This window comes from Leucopleurus acutus (assembly GCF_964270905.1).
Source record: "Leucopleurus acutus genome assembly, chromosome: 1".
NCBI lineage: Eukaryota > Metazoa > Chordata > Mammalia > Artiodactyla > Delphinidae > Leucopleurus > Leucopleurus acutus.
The window spans coordinates 49,625,172-49,644,249 of NC_139142.1; the positions used below are offsets into that span (position 1 = coordinate 49,625,172).

The following is a 19,078-nucleotide window of genomic DNA, read 5'->3' on the forward strand; positions in this document are numbered from 1 at the left end:
GTGTTTTAAAAATAAAAGTTACTTTCCATTATCCTATTTGGATTCTCCGATCCTTTAAATGCTATTTCAGAATTTTGCTTGTCATCATTAAGGAGTAAATGTCATTAACTCTGTCAACCAACGATTTTGAAATTCATAGGAAAACTTTATGTTTCAATGTAGAGATCTACAAAATAAAGCTGTACTATAAAATAAAACTTTGTGAGTGTATTCCCAGTAAAAGTGGGTCAGCATCACCTGTGTGACCTTTAGCAAGTTGCTTACAGGTGTCCTTACCTCTAAAAATGAGAGTTTAGTACCAGGTAAAATTTAAGAGAACTTCCAGCTCTACAGTGTTATGAGTTGATGATCATAATACCTAGAGCTCAGAAGACTGCAGTTCCCTTTTAGTTTCATATGTGATCTGTTAGACAATATCAACAGAAGATAATGTGCTAATGCTGACGTTTTTCCTGTCTGATGGCAGGTTGGTCCTCCTTAGGTTTGTACATTTACCCCAAGAATGTCCTGTGATCACTATATTTCCAGGTACAAATTTCTAAAATATAAAGTGGATCATGCCACTCCCCTACATAAGTCATTTAATAGCTCCTCAAAGCTTACTGGTGTGGTTAAAAACCCCTAGCATGGGATACAAGATCTCACTCACTCTGCAAGAAACACCCCATTTCCCACCAGTTTTCAATCCCATGGAATCATTTGCATCCTAGGCTTTAGAACACCTGAGTTGCCCTACCTTCCGTTCTCTGCCTGGCAAACTCCTGCTTGCCCTTGGATACAGCTCAAAGATGACCTCCTTATGATATCTACCTTAGGAGACTCGGGAGTTCCTTCCTGTGGTATCCATTACATCTTCTGGAATTATTTATGTTTGCCCAGTAAACTATAAAATCTTCAAGGGCAAGAGCTGTGCCTTCCTCATCTGTGTATCCCCAGTAATTTTTAGCTTAATTCTTGGCACTTGGTATATTCTCAATACTTGCTGTGGAGTGACTGAGTCAGCAAACTGATAAATTGATCCTTAAAGATGATTTTAAAGAAGAGTAATCATAACAATGTTTTATTTTTCATTTACAAAGAGTTACTTTGATTAAAAATTTCTAAAACCTAATATTGTCAAAGGAAATTATTAGTACACTGCTAGAGCAACCTGTCCAGAGGGCAGTTTGGCAGTGGGTCTACTTCTGTTAATTTACCACAAGAAAATAATTGAGTATGTGTGTAAATATTTAGTTTAAAAAGTGTCTACTGTTAAAGTATTGTTTATAATAAAAAAATTGGAAACAACTGAAATGTCCCATGATAGAGGATTGGTTAAGTAAATTATAGTATGTCTTTACAATGGAATACAGTGGAGCTGCTAAGAATCATGCTTATAAGATAAAACAAACATTGACATAGAGAAATGTTCATGAGTGGTTGCAAAATGAAGAAAAAATGCTATAATAAAAAAAACACATTTCACTTTCATAGAATTTATATATAGGTAGAAAATAAGAAAAGTAATTAATATACATGTTTTAATAGAGATTATCTCTGAATGATGATTGTATAGATATTTTCCACTTTGTTTTTTTATATTTTCTCCATGTTCCATTTATTACTTTGGCAGTGTTTTAATTATTAAAAATAATTCCTGCTAAATCAGACTCAAAGACTTATCTCTACTTTGAATCTGAAATGGATACTAATTTATCTCCTTGTAAGATGTTGGTAACTTCTTGAACTCCTTTGGAAGGCTTTTGGAGAAGATTCACATTCATGCTGCTACTAACAAGCAAGTTTATGCCAGAATAGATCCTGTTATAGTGGCATAAATATGTGTCCATTATAATTCCCAGTGCTGTGTTCGTGTTGCTTATATTTGCTCTCAAACAAGCATATTCCTTATCTTCTGTAGGACTGAATAGGCCTTGTACTTATTATTCTATTAACTATTGGTCTCTCCTCTGTCAGAATTTCATAAACAACTGGTTTAGGTGTTCTCTCCTCATTTTTCTGTCCCTGTGTAAGTGCAGCCAGACACTTCACCCATTTTTTTCCTGTGCAGATTCCATTACCACCAGATCCTCCTCTGACTCTCATATAGTTTGTTCAAAGAACATCTGGTGGGTAAAGGGCATTACTACAAGTTTTCAGTTTCTGACAATGGAATTCCAGAACTTTTCTAAAACTCTCTTTTTTAAAGTGATGCATTGTTTGTTGTAAAAATGTCAAGCAACACGGAAACATATAGAAATAAAGTTTGAGAAATGGTTTCCTAATTATTTTTCTATGCATATATATATTTAAAGAGATTGAACTCTACATACTGTTCATTTTGTAAGTGTGTTTGGGAGCTGTCTCCCTATTCATACCTACATCTCTACTTTTATATTTTTTAAATGGTATCGAATTCCATGGTGCAAATATACCATGGTTTCTTTATTCAACCCCCCATTGATAAATATTTAGATTGTTTCTAGTTTTTCTCTAATAATAAGGCTACAGTAAACATAAATATTTCTATAAGATAAATTTCAAAGAACATATTATTTCTATAGGAGCTTGGCCAGCCCTTTCGTCCCCATCTTTGTTGTAACCTTGTGTAGAAATGAAGCTTGAATGGATGTTGATTGCTTGACTTCTTGTAATGTGACAAATATTAGAGGAGCAGTGGTGGAAAGGACCGTTACTGTATTGAGAACCTGGGAAGAGATCCATGGTCTTTCTTTGTCATCTCTCTCGTCTCTCTTATTTCTGAAGACGTGTTTAAAATGCAGTTTAATCTGTTCACTTTCACACAGCAGTTGTTTAGGTTTCTCTCTGTTCATTTCAATTTTGTTATCAGGACATTAGGGTCATAGTCCATCCATTCCAAAACTTGGAAGGAGAGACAGAAGTTTGCTTTCTGGGAGTTATTTTGTGAAACCAACACATTATGCATCAGGGCAGAGATATGCAAAGCATCCTTAAAGGGATAGGAGGCTGCCAGGCTGGTTAGATGTGACTGATTACACACATTTTATCTAAGGACGACAGCTTCCTAATTTGGAGATGGGTGCAACTAAACTATCTCAGCATAAAGGCAATAACCAGTCAAACTGTGTACTTTCTCTCATTCCAACTCTTTGCTCACCAAACACCATTCTCATTAGAACTTGAGTTTCTCTATGGAATTGCCTACAACGAGAGCATAAGCTGGCACTCAGAATTTAAAGATGGATGAATAAATTAGCATTCTGGCTTTATATATCAGGCTAGTAAATTTGTGCCCCTGCCCCTTTGAAATGGATACTGTCTTGGTGTGCTGACAAAACTAAGTGTCTGTATATGAAAACCTGAAGACCATTGTAAAAGGAGCCAGGCTGCTGGCCGCCCTACCAGACGAAGCAGCACATTCTCCGTGTTGCTGTGATGAAATGACTTTTCCCCCCAATTCTGTTCTTCACTTAATATTTTCTCATATGCATTTCTCTCCGCCACACCCCACCCTCCTGCCCGCCTCTCCTCTCGGCAGGCATGTGGGATCTTAGTTCCCAAACCCAGGATCTAGCCTGCGCCCCCTGCAGTGGAAGCACGGAGTCTTAACCACTGGACCGCCAGGGAAACCCCTCATGTGCGTTTCTAAATATGTTGCAGTATAATTTTTAGATCTATTATTAACTATAAGATATTACATCTAGTTACATTACCATCTAACTGTTCCTCCATTGTTGAATATTGAAGCCATTTTCAGTGTCTTGTCTGATAAATGATTCTACTCTCAAAATCTTCCTACAAAAAGAAGATTTTTCTTCTTTTGCACTTTTTCTTTAGAAGTTCTCAAAATGGGATTATCGGATCATAGGGTTTGTCAAACTGAACCAATTCACCTTATCACCAATGATGTGGATTTATATATATTTTTTCCTTATAGTCATGCTACTTTGGTTTCTATTATTAAAATATTTGATGAATGAATTCCTTCAAACATACAAGGTAGAAATAATAGCAATCCTACACAAACTCTTTCAGAAAATATAGAAGGAAGAAGTACTTTCCAAGTCATATTGTGAGACCACTATAACCTGATACCAAAACTAGATGAGGACATTTCAAGGAAAGAAAATGACAGGTGAATATCCCTTATGAACTTAGGTGTAAAAAACCTTAGCAAATTAAATCTAGCAATGTAATGTAATAAAAATAGTGATGTACTGCTATTTCTTGATGTAATAATTTTTAGACATTTTTAGACAGTATCTACAGACTATTCTGATAGATGAGGATTTAGCTCTCTTACACCATTATTTCCTCTGCTTCCCCTTCTCCCCCCACGTAGTTACATTAAAATTTTATTAATTCAGCATTCACTGTTCCCATTATTATGCCTGTAAATATTACTTATAGCTGAGCATTTTACCATACTTTCTTTTTGTATTTTTTCTGCAAATTATATTTGCCTTGCTTTTTAAATTTGCTTAGTATTCTATTGCTAACTTTTTCCACTCTTTTTAATAGTCTCTCAGCATACTTTTCCACAGGCTAATCAAATCAGGTAATCCATTAGTTCACTTTTTTGCCCCCTTGGTGATATCCTGCCTTTAGACCCCCATCCTCCATCTGTTTGGCTTGCTGTTCTCCAAGCCCGCTGACCAGCTGTCCTCCTGGGACTTCCCTTTGCTGTCATCCTTTGAATCCCCTCTTGGAATTTCTCTATAGTTTGATTCACCACTTCCTGGATCTCGGGCCTTCCTCTTTCTGGGTTTGCTTACTTAGTGTGGCCAAGGATCTCTGTCTCCAATTGGCTAAAATGATGGTACAGTCACACAGAAATCTAGACCACAGATATTTCTAATGATACCCCCCTTACTCCTTGGAGCCAAACACTTGGGAAGCTTTTATGTTCCTGGGGGTGAAACAAAGTCCCCAAAGCAGGCAGGAGGAGTGCCGTGAGGTCACACTGGTGGCGGACCCAGGAGTGCACTTCTCCTGCACCTCTTCCCACGAGTGGAAGATGGATTCCATTCCACCCTCCCTGGAGGGAGTACCTCTGTCAAGTTGGACCACAGCTCAGTGGGCTCCAGAGGGACAGCTGTAGCTCTCACCTGCTGTCACCATGTCTTGTCTTGTACTTTTATTTTCCCAAAGATACTATAAGCTGCCTGAGGGTGAGATGATGTCTTATTATATTTAGATTGAGCTTCAGTGTCGTTCTAGTTAGGTTTTAGGAGAGAGTGAAATAGATGGGTGTGTTTAATCCACCATCTTAACCCAGAAGTCCTTTGAAGCACTTTTATCAGTTGGCTTCAGTGACACTGCGTTCTCTTGAGTGTCATCTTAGTTCACTTGGTGCTCAACCCCAGTCTCTTGCTGGGTCCCCCTCCTCTTTCTGATCTCTACATGTTGCAGGGCCTCAGGGCTTGACCTTCTCTTCTTTTTTCTGGATTCATTCCTTAGGTGGCTTCATCCACTCCTAGGCCTGTAAATCCCATCACTATGCTTATGCTTCCCAAATTTATCCCTCTGGACCTTCCTTCTGAATTCAGAACTCCTTTCCCAGAGTCTTCCCTTGCATGACTGAGAAGCATCTCACCCAGCCACCCTCCCTTCCCCTCCCCGGCTTCTCCCCAAGCATTCTCCACAGTAAAGGGCCCCACCATAAACCAGCAACTTAGGCTAATTACTTGGTGTCATTCCTTGATTTCTCTCTGAATCTCACATCCAATCTCTCAGAAAATCCTGAAGACTCTATTTTTAAAATATAGTCCAAATTGGGCCGCTTCTCATCACCTTAACCACTCTGTCAGATGTTGTCCTAAGCAGAAAAGCTTTCTGGAGCATGTGTATAAGATAGCCCCCTTTTCAGCACAGTGCTCTCTGTACATATGTGAGTATCCAGTCCCAGTGAGGCGCCACAGAATAGATTCTATTTTTCTTCCTTTCCATATCTGTAACTCCCTCCACCAACAGTGAAAAACCTGGCTCCTATCATCCTCAGCTAAAAGGGGTCTTAAAGATAGAATCTGAGGCCCTGGCATTCCAGAGCAGAAACAGAGTAATCAAGAAGTGAAGTGAGGGGCTTCCCTGGTGGTCCAGTGAGTGGGACTCCGTGCTCCCGATACAGTAGGTCCGGGTTTGATCCCCAGTCGGGGAACTAGATCCCTCATGCATGTGCAACTAAGAGTCTGCATGCCGCAACTAAGAAGTCTGCATGCTGCAACTGAAAGATCACGCATGCACAGCGAGGATCCTGCTTGCCGAAGCTGAGACCGGCTCAGCCTAAATAAATAAATAATAAAATATATATATTAAAAAAAAGTGGACTGAGTAGCTGACCGAAGACGACACTAGGTAGCTTGAACAGAATTTTTACGTTTGAAAACTGTGTAACAAGGTGCTTAGTGTTAGAGGAGCGCTAATGATATGCTATTATAATTTACTTTTAAATGCTCTTTTTGCGTAATTTCTTTTTTTTTTTTTTTTTTCCGCGGCACGCGGGCCTCTCACTGCTGTGGTCCCTCCCGCCGCGGAGCACAGGCTCCGGACGCGCAGGCTCAGCGGCCACGGCTCACGGGCCCAGCCGCTCCGCGGCATGTGGGATCTTCCCGGACCGGGGCGCGAACCTGTGTGCCCCGCATCGGCAGGCGGACTCCTAACCATTGCGCCACCAGGGAAGCCCCGTAATTTCTTTTGGGAAATGTTCTTAGAGACTAAAATTGCCTGGTACTGAATAACCTTATATTAATACTTAATTCATTACATAATCAACATATATTCTGTTTTTTTCTGGGTAAAAAATGGAGGCTGGGGGAAAGCACGTCCCCTGAAATGTCCTCTTCTTAGTTGTATCTTTCTAGGCCTTCTTTCTAGACAGGTGAGATTTTCTGGCATCTGTACCTTTATGTCGCTAGAATAAGGAAGGGAATTTGGAGAAAAGCTACTTCAGCCCAGGAATGTCCCAGCTCTTCTTCATGGAAGTGGCCTCTTCATTTCCTCCACATTGTCCCACTGTTCCAGCTTCCCCTTATCTGCTTGAAAGGATTTCCTGAACATCTGGCCTGTGACAACGGTGGCCTCATAGCCCCTCCCGGAGGCTGGAAGTGACTTTTTTGGGTCACCTTGACACAAGTACTCCAGAGCTTCCTCCCTGGTGTACATATTAGTTCTGGCTGGGGATCACAACATTGTTTAATGTTGGATTTGTAAAAACAGTTAAGTCTAACTGGTGGGCGGGGGTCTTTGAAAATAAATGTACTCTCTCTGTAGTTCGTTTTGCTCATTGCCTAATATTTTTTTAAAAAAATGCTCTCAGAGCAGGTACCGTTTTCTGATTCACAGAAAGGACCTACTGGGGCCACTGTTTGCCCTGGTTATGTAAGCTTAGAGTCAGGGAGCAAGTGCTGGGAGCACTGGCATGAGGTTTAGATGCTGTAATAGAGGACAGGGCAGGGAGATGTGAACAGGATGCAGCCAGCTACCAGAGAGGAACGGTGTGAGGAAAGAACCAAGATGCCTATGTGGGCGTCTACTTATTATGGCCTTCTGTTGCCTGGTGTGCAATGTAAACCTCTTCCTTACCATCAGTAAAATCTTCATTACCTTAAAAAAAAAAAGTGCTGGGGCTTCCCTGGTGGCACAGTGGTTGGGAGTCCGCCTGCCAATGCAGGGGTCACGGGTTCAATCCCTGGTCCGGGAAGATCCCACATACCGTGAAGCCTAGAGGGGAGCCCGTGTGCCCCAAAGAAGACCCAATGCAAGCATAAATAATAATAATAATAAAAAAAGTGCTGCCTAGGGAATCTGAAGAAACCATGTGCCCACCTGTGGAAGATGAGTTCTGCTTCAAGGCCATCAGTTGGGGCAACTTGAAAAAATAAACAGCATCTTTCATGCTTGATATTTACTAATAACTTGCCATCAACAAAAAGCTCCTTTTTTGTTACCTGCCTGGTAACTTGAGGAGGAGCTCAGGTCACCAGGCAGGTTGCCAGTGGTGCCACAGATGTTCGAGGTAGGTGGTCTTAAGTACTTGTTGAAATCCCTGTGGGTCTTCCTGGTCCCTCCCTATAGACGTAGATGTTACATTGTTGTTACCTTGCTGTCCCTGGAATTCAGCAGTGTTCTGATCATGTGTTCTCTACACTTTGGACCCCTGGAATGCCTGTCGCATGAGTTAGATGACTGTATGTGTGACCTAGGATTTTCCACTACTTAAGCCTGTCTTGGTTTGCTTTTTTCTTTTTTTGAGCTGAATTCCATGGCAACACTAAAGAATGTGTCTGTGTTGCTTTTTTTTTTTTTTAATAGGGTACCAGAACATCTTGTGAAGAGCATAACTTGGCAGACATTGCAAGCCGTAAATTTTTGCCATAAACACAATGTAAGTCTCATGATCTCCCTCTAAAAACCAGAAGGCTGCCCTTAAGCTGAGGTGGAGCCTTTGTACAAAGTTTATATCATACTTTTGTGGATAGAATTTTTTACCCAAATCTTCGTAAGCCTGGTTGGGGTAAGTAGATGCTAAAAATGCCAACCTAGCTAGTCCTTCTTGTTCAGGTTTTAAAGATGCATTTTTATGATTTTAAGAAAGTAGTTATTTTTACGTTGCTTAGGAACTGCTCAAATTTAAGGTAGAATCCCATTCACTTGGAGTCCGTGTTGGTCTGGAATCCTCAAAATACTCTGAAATTGGGGAGGGGAACCCAGGTGGCTCATGCTTGTTGAGGGCAGTACGTGGAGTCTCAAGTGCCATGCACACGTACTAGTGTCTGCGTTGGTGAGATAGAGGTGCCAAGTCTGCAACAAAGCAGCCAGTGGAAACCTCTAGCACTCCCAGCCACAGCGAGGCTGGCGGGAAGCACAGTGGACCGCTGCCCAGGTGGTGTGACTTCACAGATGCTGGGAACCCTGCTGTTCCTTCCAATACAACATGGCCCAGTCCCTGTGCACAGAAGCCAGACTCCAACATCAGAGCTTCATTTTGGCCACAAGGGCAATTTACCGCAAATGTCATCCTGACAACAGCCAGGGTCCAATTTCACTGGTGGGGCTGAATCCCCTTCCTCACGCTGTTCTAAATGTTTTTTTTTTCCCTGAAGCTGCCTTCCCAGAGAAGCAAATATGAGAGTAGGCGGCACTTCTCCCAGCTGTTCGTCCACCTAGCTCACGGCTACAGTCCTTGTCCAAATGCATGCATAGCAGGGAGCGTGGACACCTTATAGGTACTGCGAGTGAGGGCTAGCAGTTTCCTGAGAGCAGGTTTTAGGATGGGGGAGCAAGAGAGACTGCAGAAAGGCCCTGGTGGGGAAAAGCAGAGACACTAAGAACAAATATAACGCATACCACAGTTCCCTGGAGAGCCCCTGAAGCTGTTTGGCCACATGTGCATGGGGGGGAGGGTTGTAGAAACTTGTAAAGAATTCCCAGAGCAGAATAGGAGCACATTCTTGCTTACAAGTACTTCTGACCATCTGTCATCATGATATTCAGGGGTGTACCCATTTATAGTAATATTTGAAGCCAGTGGTTTAAAAAAAAGTGGAAATCTCAGGGCCATTATTTGCTGAGAATCAGATAGATTGTAATAAAATAATTCAGTTATTTCCCCCCAGTTTTTCCAGAATAATAAATACCCATGGGGAAACACACTGAGGTCTCACCCCGAAGATCCTTTGGAGTGAGAACTAGGCCAGGCCCAAGAGGAAACTCTGTCATCTCTCCAGATTCTAGAGAGTCAAGATCATCCCAGGGTATCAGCCGCGAAGTCTCCAACATTCTCCTCCAGAGAGGAAAACACTTGGAAGAAGGGAAGGTTATTAGGAACCTGAACAGTACTATGACCCCACGGTTGTTTTTATGTAATTTTAATTAGGTTGTTGATTTGTTCATTGCCAAAAAATTGTTATTTAATAAGAAAATCATGTGAAGATTCTTAAACATTCTTCCAGCATCACCCTGTTAAGCAATGTCAGCTGTAGTCTGGAAACCACAGGTGATTTGTGTCTAAACTCTGGCATGGGGACTACATCCCGTGGGGTGGAGGCACAGAAAGAAGGCTGGATGTGTGTGGGACAGAGCTGACATCTAGCGACTCCCCAGAGGGTGAGCACTGCCTGCTCTTATTTATCTGGTGGGGACGAATGTCAGAGCTGGAAGGGAGGTCTCTTGGCAAGCTGCTGCTTCCCGCCCTTCTCTTTCCCAGCTTATCTCAGTAGGCCCAGGGCTTGTCCTGTTTACCAGGCGGAATGTGTTCTGTTCTCAGTTAAACAACTGGATTGTGAATTCTGCTTAGGCACCAACTTGCAGCTCCTGCAGCCATGCTGCAGGCCTCACCCAGAGCCTTTTAACATTTTCCCTGTCACCTAAGGTAGCCAGATTAAATACAGGACACCCAGTTAAATGTGAATTTCAGGTGAACAATCGTAACACTTTAGTATAAATATGTCCCAAACGTTGCGTGGGGCATACTTATACTAAAAAATTATTTGTTGTTTTTCTGGCTACCCTACTTTCATTTTTCCTTTCACACTTGTTGGTCTTTAGGGACCCTTCAGGAATCTGGGCTGCCTCAGGCTGTGATGGGTATGGTACTAGGTTTATTTTCGGCTGCTGTTCTGTAGTCTGTTTTCCAAAAGGCCAGTGAGAGGTTCAAACGATTTCTCAAATATTTGCTAAATATTCATATGTTTTATTTAGTCCATGTATTGTAGTTGCTCCTTTCTAATCTGCTTTGGTTTGGTGTTTGTGATTAGTGCATACACAGAGACGTAAAGCCAGAAAACATCCTCGTCACAAAACATTCTGTGATTAAGCTTTGCGACTTTGGATTCGCTCGGCTTTTGAGTGAGTATTGAAGTTTTCTTTAGTTAAGTGTCGAAGCTGGAAAGGTTTTTTAATATGATAAAGAATCTAAATGTTATAGAAAGCTGGTTCCTGTATATTTAGGGCATAAGCTTGCTATAAATTACACGTCTGCAATTAATTGAAAACATGTCGATATACACTGGTTTAAAATGTATGCTATCTGTAAATTTTACCACAGTAAAGGGCTTATTAAAAAGTATGTTACCCTCCTGGTTTCTACCATGTTTTGCTAAAATAGTACATTTTAGAACTACTGTTTTAGAAGAGTGGTTTTCAACCTCGGCTGTAGATTAGAATCATCTGGGAAACTATAAACTCTAACTATAAAAACTATACTGATACCCCTCCAGGGATTCTGGTTTAATTGGGGTGGGGGGGTACCCAAACATCAGTAACTTTTAAAATACTGTATTCCAAGTGATTTTAACGTGCACCCAGTATTGTGAACCACTGATTTAGGAAAGCCACAGATGGAACACAAGCTTGATTTCTCAGGTCTTCCCCCTCCCGGTTTTGATTCCTCGCTTGCACTGCTCTCTCTGTTTTCCATGTCCCATCACCGGCCAGCTGGACCGAGTGACTACTACACAGACTATGTGGCCACCAGGTGGTACCGCTCCCCAGAGCTGTTGGTGGGGGACATGCAGTACGGCCCCCCAGTAGACGTTTGGGCAATTGGCTGTGTCTTTGCTGAGCTGCTGTCAGGAGTGCCTCTGTGGCCCGGAAAATCAGATGTGGATCAGCTCTATCTGATTAGGAAAACCTTGGGTGAGTGGTGTTTCTGTCCCGCCTTTTGGAAACTGGATAGTTTTACCCGTGTCAGTGCTGGGCAGAGCCAAGTTCCTAGTCTCATCTAATGCCCTTTACAGTCACAAAGAGGGAAAGTCTCAATGAAATGGCTCCATTAAAGGTCCAGGTTTGTTTTAAGAAAAAGAATCAGCGATTTTGAGTATGTGCTAATTGTCCAAAAAGACACAAGATTCTCTCTTCAACATAGTTTGGATCAAGTTAAACTCCGAATAATGATGATAGCAACAATAAAAACATACATTTCTATAAGGGCCTAGCAGTCTACAGAATGCTGTTGTGTTTCGCTTCATTTATTATGATGTGGTAATTCATTCTCTGGATGTCCTTGACTCCAGCCTGTCAGGCTAGTTCGGATTATTCAGATGCTATTTAGAAGATGCTCAACCTTCTAAGTGTCGGGAAGAAAGCCTGGTTCTTCTTATGTCACCCTTCTTGTTTTACTTTCCCACCCCCAAAGTCCTTTCCTTTGTTTCTACTCTTGGGGAATACGGGGGAGGAGAAGAGGGGGAAGGAAGGGACAGATGAACAGATCTGTGAGCAGTCATTGATCCCTTCAGAAGTCAGGGAGTTGAGCTATGACTCCCAATTTGAAGCAAACTTTTTTTCCTTGAAACTCATGTAGCATCTGCTGTTGCCATGTCTTGTCTTGTACTTGTGTCTTGTGCTTGCATCATTCCAAAGGTGCTGTAAGCTGCCTGAGGCTGAGATCCTGTCTTTTATTTCTATTTATCCTCCACCAACATCTGCACACAGTAGGCAGTAAGTATTTGCTGGTAGCTTTTGCTGAGTGACATGTAAGTCACCTTGGAGCCCTGCCAGGGGCACTGTGTTTTCCCAGTGATTTTCGGGCACTATGTCCATGTCCTACCCCCCAGCTCTCCGGTGGAAGAAGGTTATTAAGGTACAGACAATGTGCTCATGAGGAAAGGAAGCTCACTGAGACCTGGGACAAGGCATTAGAGAGCATATTTTGTCTGCTTGTCCAAAATGGGCAAGGACAGCAGTTTTTGGATTTGAGTGAAAGGTAAAGTTCCGAGACAAACTGGTAAATTTAGCCAACTTGATACCCTGAGGTTGGAACTCCAGCCCAGTCCAATAGCAGCGTTTCCGGGGCCCTGGCTGGCAGGCTTTCACTGTTCACTCTGCTCTGGGAAGTGGGCCTGGGTGTGCCAGGGGTGCCCTTCTGAGCATCTCCATCTGTTCTCTGAACAAAATTCCTCTTCAGATGTCATACCCCTGGAATTTTACATGAGGGCGAGTTTAGCTTATTTGGCTGAAATGTGGGCAGGTGAGCCTCACATAATCCCCCAGAATATAGAAATGCTCCTTTTGTTTTATTACTTCACATCTTTAGTGCTTCTAGACAGTACATAAAGTGGGATTTCCGAGTGATTGCTATTTGGTAAAACAAGTAAAGGTGGTTCCAATTTGGAAACATATTCCTTCTAGCTAGATCTTTCATGCTTTGTTTCCTCCCTCCCTCCTTCCCTTTCTGTGCTCCTTTCCTAACCCTAACCCTTCCTTTCTCAGATATTTATTGAGTGCTTGCTACGTGTCAGGCACTGTTCTAAGCGCTAGGCCAATACACTTTTATCTCGACCCATCAGTATTCAGTGAATATGCTTTTGATTTGTGGTTGTTGCACTTTTGCTAATTTTTTAAATTAAATTTAATTTATTTTTTATGCAGCAGGTTCTTATTACTTATCTGTTTTATACATATTGGTGTATACATGTCAATCCCAATCTCCCAATTCATACCACCACCACCACCACCCCCCGCCGCTTCCTCCCCTTGGTGTCCATACGTTTGTTACATCTGTGTCTCTATTTCTGCTCTGCAAATGGTTCATCTGTACCATTTTTCTAGATTCCACAAATATGCATTAATATACGATATTTTTCTCTTTCTTTCACTGTGTATTACAGTCTCTAGGTCCATCCATGTCTATACAAATGACCCAATTTCCTTCCTTTTTATGGCTGAATAATATTCCATTGTATACATGTACCACATCTTCTTTATCCATTCGCCTGTTGATGGGCATTTAGGTTGCTTCCATGTCCTGGCTATCGTAAATAGTGCTGCAGTGCACATTGGGGTGCATGTATCTTTTTGAATTATAGTTTTCTCAGGGTATACGCCCAGTAGTGGCATTGCTGGGTCGTATGGTAGTTCTAGTTTTAGTTTTATAAGGAACCTCCATACTGTTCTCCATAGTGGCTGTATCAATTTACATTCCCACCAGCAGTGCAAGAGGGTTCCCTTTTCTCCACACCCTCTCCAGCATACTTTTGCTATTTAAAAAAAAGCCATTATTTGTTAGTGTGTGTATGTGTGTGTGCACGCACACGCTTCTGAGTTGTTTGGTTTGGACTCCTCAAACATTTTGTGAGCCTTTGAGGGGCAAGAACGTTGCATCCTTTAGTTTCCGTTCATGCCTCCTCTGTGCCTAACACAGTACTCCACCCACTGTGGGTCTCGGCACAGTTTGTTGAAAGTTCCCTCAGTGCCTCTCCCTCTGATTGGAGAAGGAAATTGCAGCCTTTGTAGGTATAGGCACTGACCAACATAGCACCAGTGGAAGGAAACCATAGAGCAGTGCTTGCTAACTGATCTAATTTTCTTTGAGAAGATGAAAAAGACTTTATTTTCTATTTATTTATTTTTTGTGGGTTTTTTTTAGTTTTGTTTTTTTTTAATTTTTATTGATGTATAGTTGATTTATAATATCATGTTAATTTCAGGGAGCTATACTCAGTATTTTGTAATATATACAACCTATCTAATTTTACCTTTCTCTTTCTTCTTGTCCAAAGGAGACCTCATTCCTAGGCACCATCAAGTATTTAGCACAAATCAGTACTTCAGTGGGGTAAAAATTCCAGACCCTGAAGATATGGTGAGTGACCCACTTTGGAAAGAGCTCTGCATGTCAGAGCTAAGGTTACCAGGGTGTTTAAGGGGGATCATTCTCACTCGATGAATGTACATGAGGAGTTGCAGGCTAACTAGGTTTTGGTAGTTATGCACCAGCCTGAGCCCCATGGTCCACTTGGCAATGGAAGATCAGTCTAAGCGTAAAAAAGAAAACTGGGACAAATTGACTAGCAAGATCATGGCCTTCAGTGCTAAGTTACAGATTGCTGATAGAGCTTAGCCAGCATCTTGGACAGGAATGCAGAGCTGCCTGCCCCAGCCTCACCTGTCCTTCATCATTTTCAGCAGTGGAAGCTATGAAGCTCAGAGCCAATTAACTTTTAGACAATGACTCATCCAGGGAAAATCCAGCATTGTCCAAACCCCCTACTCTACTGTGCTTTCACTCCCAGACTGGGGGAAAACGGTGATGAACTTGCTTGGCCAGCCTTACTCTCATACCTGTCCCCTATGGCCAATGTGTGGAAAACACTTATTTTTCAAAAATTGAAGAAAATTTAAAACGTGCATATCCTAACCCACTTTCAAGAATTTATTCCAATGAAACTATTAGACAAAAGCATAAAGATATGACATTCTTTTTTTTAATTGGGGTATAGTTGGTTTACAGTGTTGTGTTAGTGTCTACTGTACAGCAAAGTGGAGTTCCCTGTGCTATACAGCAGGTTCTCATTTTATACATATTAGTGTATATGTGTCAATCCCAGTCTCCCAGTTCATCCCACCACCACCCCTTTTCCCCCTTGGTGTCCATACGTTTGTTCTCTACATCTCTGTCTCTGTTTCTACCTTGCAAATCGGTTCACCTGTACCATTTTTCTAGATTCCACATATATGCGTTAATATACGATATTTGTTTTTCTCTTTCTGACTTACTTCACTCTGTATGACAGTCTCTAGGTCCATCCACATCTCTACAAATGACCCAGTTTCATTCCTTTTTATGGCTGAATAATATTCCATCACATATATATATACCACATCTTCTTTATCCTGTCATCTGTTGATGGACATTTAGGTTGCTTCAGTGACCTGGCTATTGTAAATTGAGCTGCAATGAACATTGGGGTGCATGTGTCGTTTTGAATTGTGTCGTCTCAGGGTATATGCCCAGAAGTGGGATTGCTGTGTCATAGGGTAATTCTATTTTTAGTTTTTCAAGGAACCTTCATACCGTTCTCCATAGTGGCTCTATCAGTTTACATTCTCACCAACAGTGCAAGAGGGTTCCCTTTTCTCCACATCCTCTCCAGCATTTATGGTTTGTAGATTTTCTGATGATGCCCAATCTAACCGGTGTGAGGTGATAACTAATTGTAGTTTCGATTTGCATTTCTCATGACATTCTTTAATAGAAATCATTTCCTTTAGTGTTCCATCAGTGGGGAATTAATTAAATAAGTTATGGTATGTCCTTACAATAGAAGTACCACATAGCTAATAAAAATAGATTCGTATGTAATCACCTAAAAAAATGTCCGCAACATATTGCTAAATGAAAAAGAAAGTTACAAAACAGTATATATAATTTGACATAAAATTAATAAATATTTAATAAATATACACATTTACATGTATAAATATAAAATAATATGACAACCTCTGGAAAATCAGGCAAAGATTTTTACGTTAGTGAAATAAATGGCTGCAAAGATATATACCAAAATATTAACAGTGAATGTCTCTTTGTGGTGGGATGATTTGTTTCTTTCTTTATGGTTTTTTAATATTTTCAAAAGTCTTCTAATGAGCCTGTATTATACTCAGAAACATTTCTGAGCACAGTTAAGGTCTGTGAGATCCTGAGTTCCTACTGCCTAAGGAAGGTACTTTCAAACTGAAACTAACCCTTCTCCATTACTCAGTTTCCAGAGGGAAGGTCCATCCAGTTCCACTGGAGCTGTCTGTTCTCCCAACCTCTTGGCCTGTCCTGCAGTGAAGTCTCCCACCTCCCACTTCCCCGTCACCCCTGCTCCTGCAGCGCTAGGAATAGGAAAAGTGGGGCAGCTGGGAGCCTGCGGGGCCGCAGAAGCAGGAATGACACCTGGCATATGGGAGGTGACCCAGCCGGCTCCCTTGTGACCTGGACGTTCCCAGTTTCATGCTAAATATCCCTTAGCGATTTCCTGTTCGCTTTTCTACCGGGGAAGCCTCCGAAACAACCCAGGTTTCATCAGTTTCATCAGTGTAAAAGGCTTCCTATGGTTTCCCAGAGGTTGTGCTGCAGGGGATTTCCTGTTGACAGAAACACAGGAAGAAGTGGGGGGGCTGTGCTGGTTGAACATCTGTGCCCCAGTCCCTCTGCGGGTCAGCAACCCTGCCCCAGAGAGGCCTGCTTGCTTCTGGGGCAGGGAAACCGGCTAAGCAGGCGGGATGGGCCCATCCTATCACAGCCAACCAGCCGGCCTCGTCCCAGGCGTCCTTGCTGAGACAGCAGGGCTCAATGTCAGCAATGTCAAGGCAATCCCCAGAGGTGCTCAGATTCAACACACAGAAATAGCAAGAGAAATAGTTTAGCTATGGGGGTGGAGAGGGCCGCTCTCAAAGGCTGATACAAATCCGCTTTAGGGTTTTTTTTTTCCCTGTTGGTCTTAAGAGCCTCAGTTTTGGAGTTTCCTATCTCTTATTAGAGATGAATAACTGCACACTCAGGAATTGGTTGTTGTTGGCTGGTTCCCCTGTCCCAAGTAACACTGTGCTCTTAATCTTGATGGCAGCACCAGGGAACTGCCATCTTTAAACACACAACACACCTGGTCATTTATTTGACTCCGCTTGGCTAGCTCTTAATTTCTCAGCTCCCCTCCTCTTTAGCCTCTTTATCAGCTGTATATCTCTTTAACTGGCCTGTGTGTCTGACATAGGCATTCCTTCTACTTTATAGTGTTTATTATTCCTGATTGTCTCCTGCCTGTGACTGGAGCAAAATAGCCTTAAAGGGCCAAAGGGAGATTGATGAATTGTCTGCTCGGGAGACTCTTTAAACAGTAGGACGATCAGGGAAACAGCAGGCTCTTGTGGGATGAGAGAACAGTGTTTATTCCAGAAAACCAAGAAACATTTTCTGGGTTGGGAAAAAAATCTATTTTGTAGCTCCCTTTATGTAAATGTCAATAAATGCAATAATCAGAGCCCCTTTCTATAAATGCCAAGATAAATGCCAAAAATTATTCTAAGGCAAGGCAAGTTATATAAGTTGAGGCAGAAAAAAAGGAAATAACAATTGCTTGACGAGTGTTTTGGGTTTTTTTCCTCTCCTTAGTATTCCCTCACAATTTGCTACCTGCATCAGTTCTTCAGGAAGTGAAGGGGGTTAATGGTTAGGAAGAAAATTTGGAAAAGCAATTTGGAGGTGGGGAGAGAAGGAGCTTATGAAACAGACACAGGGAGGTGGGGTGGGCAGAGAGTGGAAGAGGCGAAGAAGGTGCCAGGAAGATGCTTCTCTCACTCAAAAGAAATTCAATCTGAGGTAACCTTATATTTGAAAATATGCTGTAAATAAAATCCCTGTTTTCTTTTCTTTAACAGGAACCACTTGAATTAAAATTTCCAAACATCTCTTATCCTGCCCTGGGGCTCTTAAAGGTAAAATCATGGCTTCCAACAGACCTGGAAGCACACGGCAGCTGCATCACTAGGGAATCTGAATGATGTATGTCAATCCATGGATTGAAAAGTGTTCCTTTTAGAATTCTTCTTCTCCTTTGAAAAGTATACATATTTTCCATTTTTAAAAATGGGTCACATAACAGTGAAAACATCTGAAAGTATTTTTCACTTTAAATAAACTTAAACTGTATTTGAAATCTAAATTAACACAAAATAGAAATTTAAGATTGGGGTGGTTTGTTTTACAAAAGGATCCTTTTCTTCAAAAAAATGTTTAGCCATAGGATTCTTTTAAATAGCCAACTCCCTAGTATATTGGAAATAGGTTTTGATTTTAAAACTTGATTTATATACACATTTTCAGAAATATAATAGCCCTTATGTAAAATGAGGTACCAATTAAAATGTTTGCAAGTTACAGACAATGTCCCACCCATTTCAAAAAGTATTTAAAACATTTACTGATGCATTTATAATTTTAAAAAATGAGACAGTTCCTTGGGGTATGTAATTGTGAGATTTAATCTATCCAAGTATGAGCCCTCTGGCCTATTTACTGGCAAAGCAAATAGTTAAGAATGATGTAACATAAAGAGATGTATATTATGCCTCTCCTTCCTTACATACACATAGATACTTGTAATGCATGGACTATTTCTGGAAGAATATACTTAAAATAACTGATTTTAGAAGGGAGAATGGAAGAACTAGAGTGCTGAAGAGACTCTGCTACATGCTGTATAAATTTTATTTTTACCATGTGTGATTTTTTAAATAAAAAACTAGTTTTTACTAAGTACAGGCAAGGAACCAAATGGGTTAGGTGGATTATTCTGGTGAGACACTGAGGTGAACTCAAAAATCGTATCCTACTCCCTCAGGGCAGAGCGCC

At 41.4% G+C, this 19,078-nt stretch overlaps 1 protein-coding gene across 1 annotated transcript in view; it reads left to right on the forward strand.

Annotated features, from left to right (window-relative positions):
- CDKL1 (cyclin dependent kinase like 1) overlaps nucleotides 1-19,078 on the forward strand; it is a 63,238-nt gene that overhangs the window by 38,247 nt on the left and 5,913 nt on the right. The window contains exons 3-7 of the mRNA XM_082845446.1: nucleotides 8,272-8,344; nucleotides 10,716-10,806; nucleotides 11,395-11,595; nucleotides 14,457-14,539; nucleotides 18,106-18,162. Of these exons, the coding sequence (XP_082701572.1) occupies nucleotides 8,272-8,344; nucleotides 10,716-10,806; nucleotides 11,395-11,595; nucleotides 14,457-14,539; nucleotides 18,106-18,162 (505 nt within the window). The remainder of the gene's footprint in view (nucleotides 1-8,271; nucleotides 8,345-10,715; nucleotides 10,807-11,394; nucleotides 11,596-14,456; nucleotides 14,540-18,105; nucleotides 18,163-19,078) is intronic.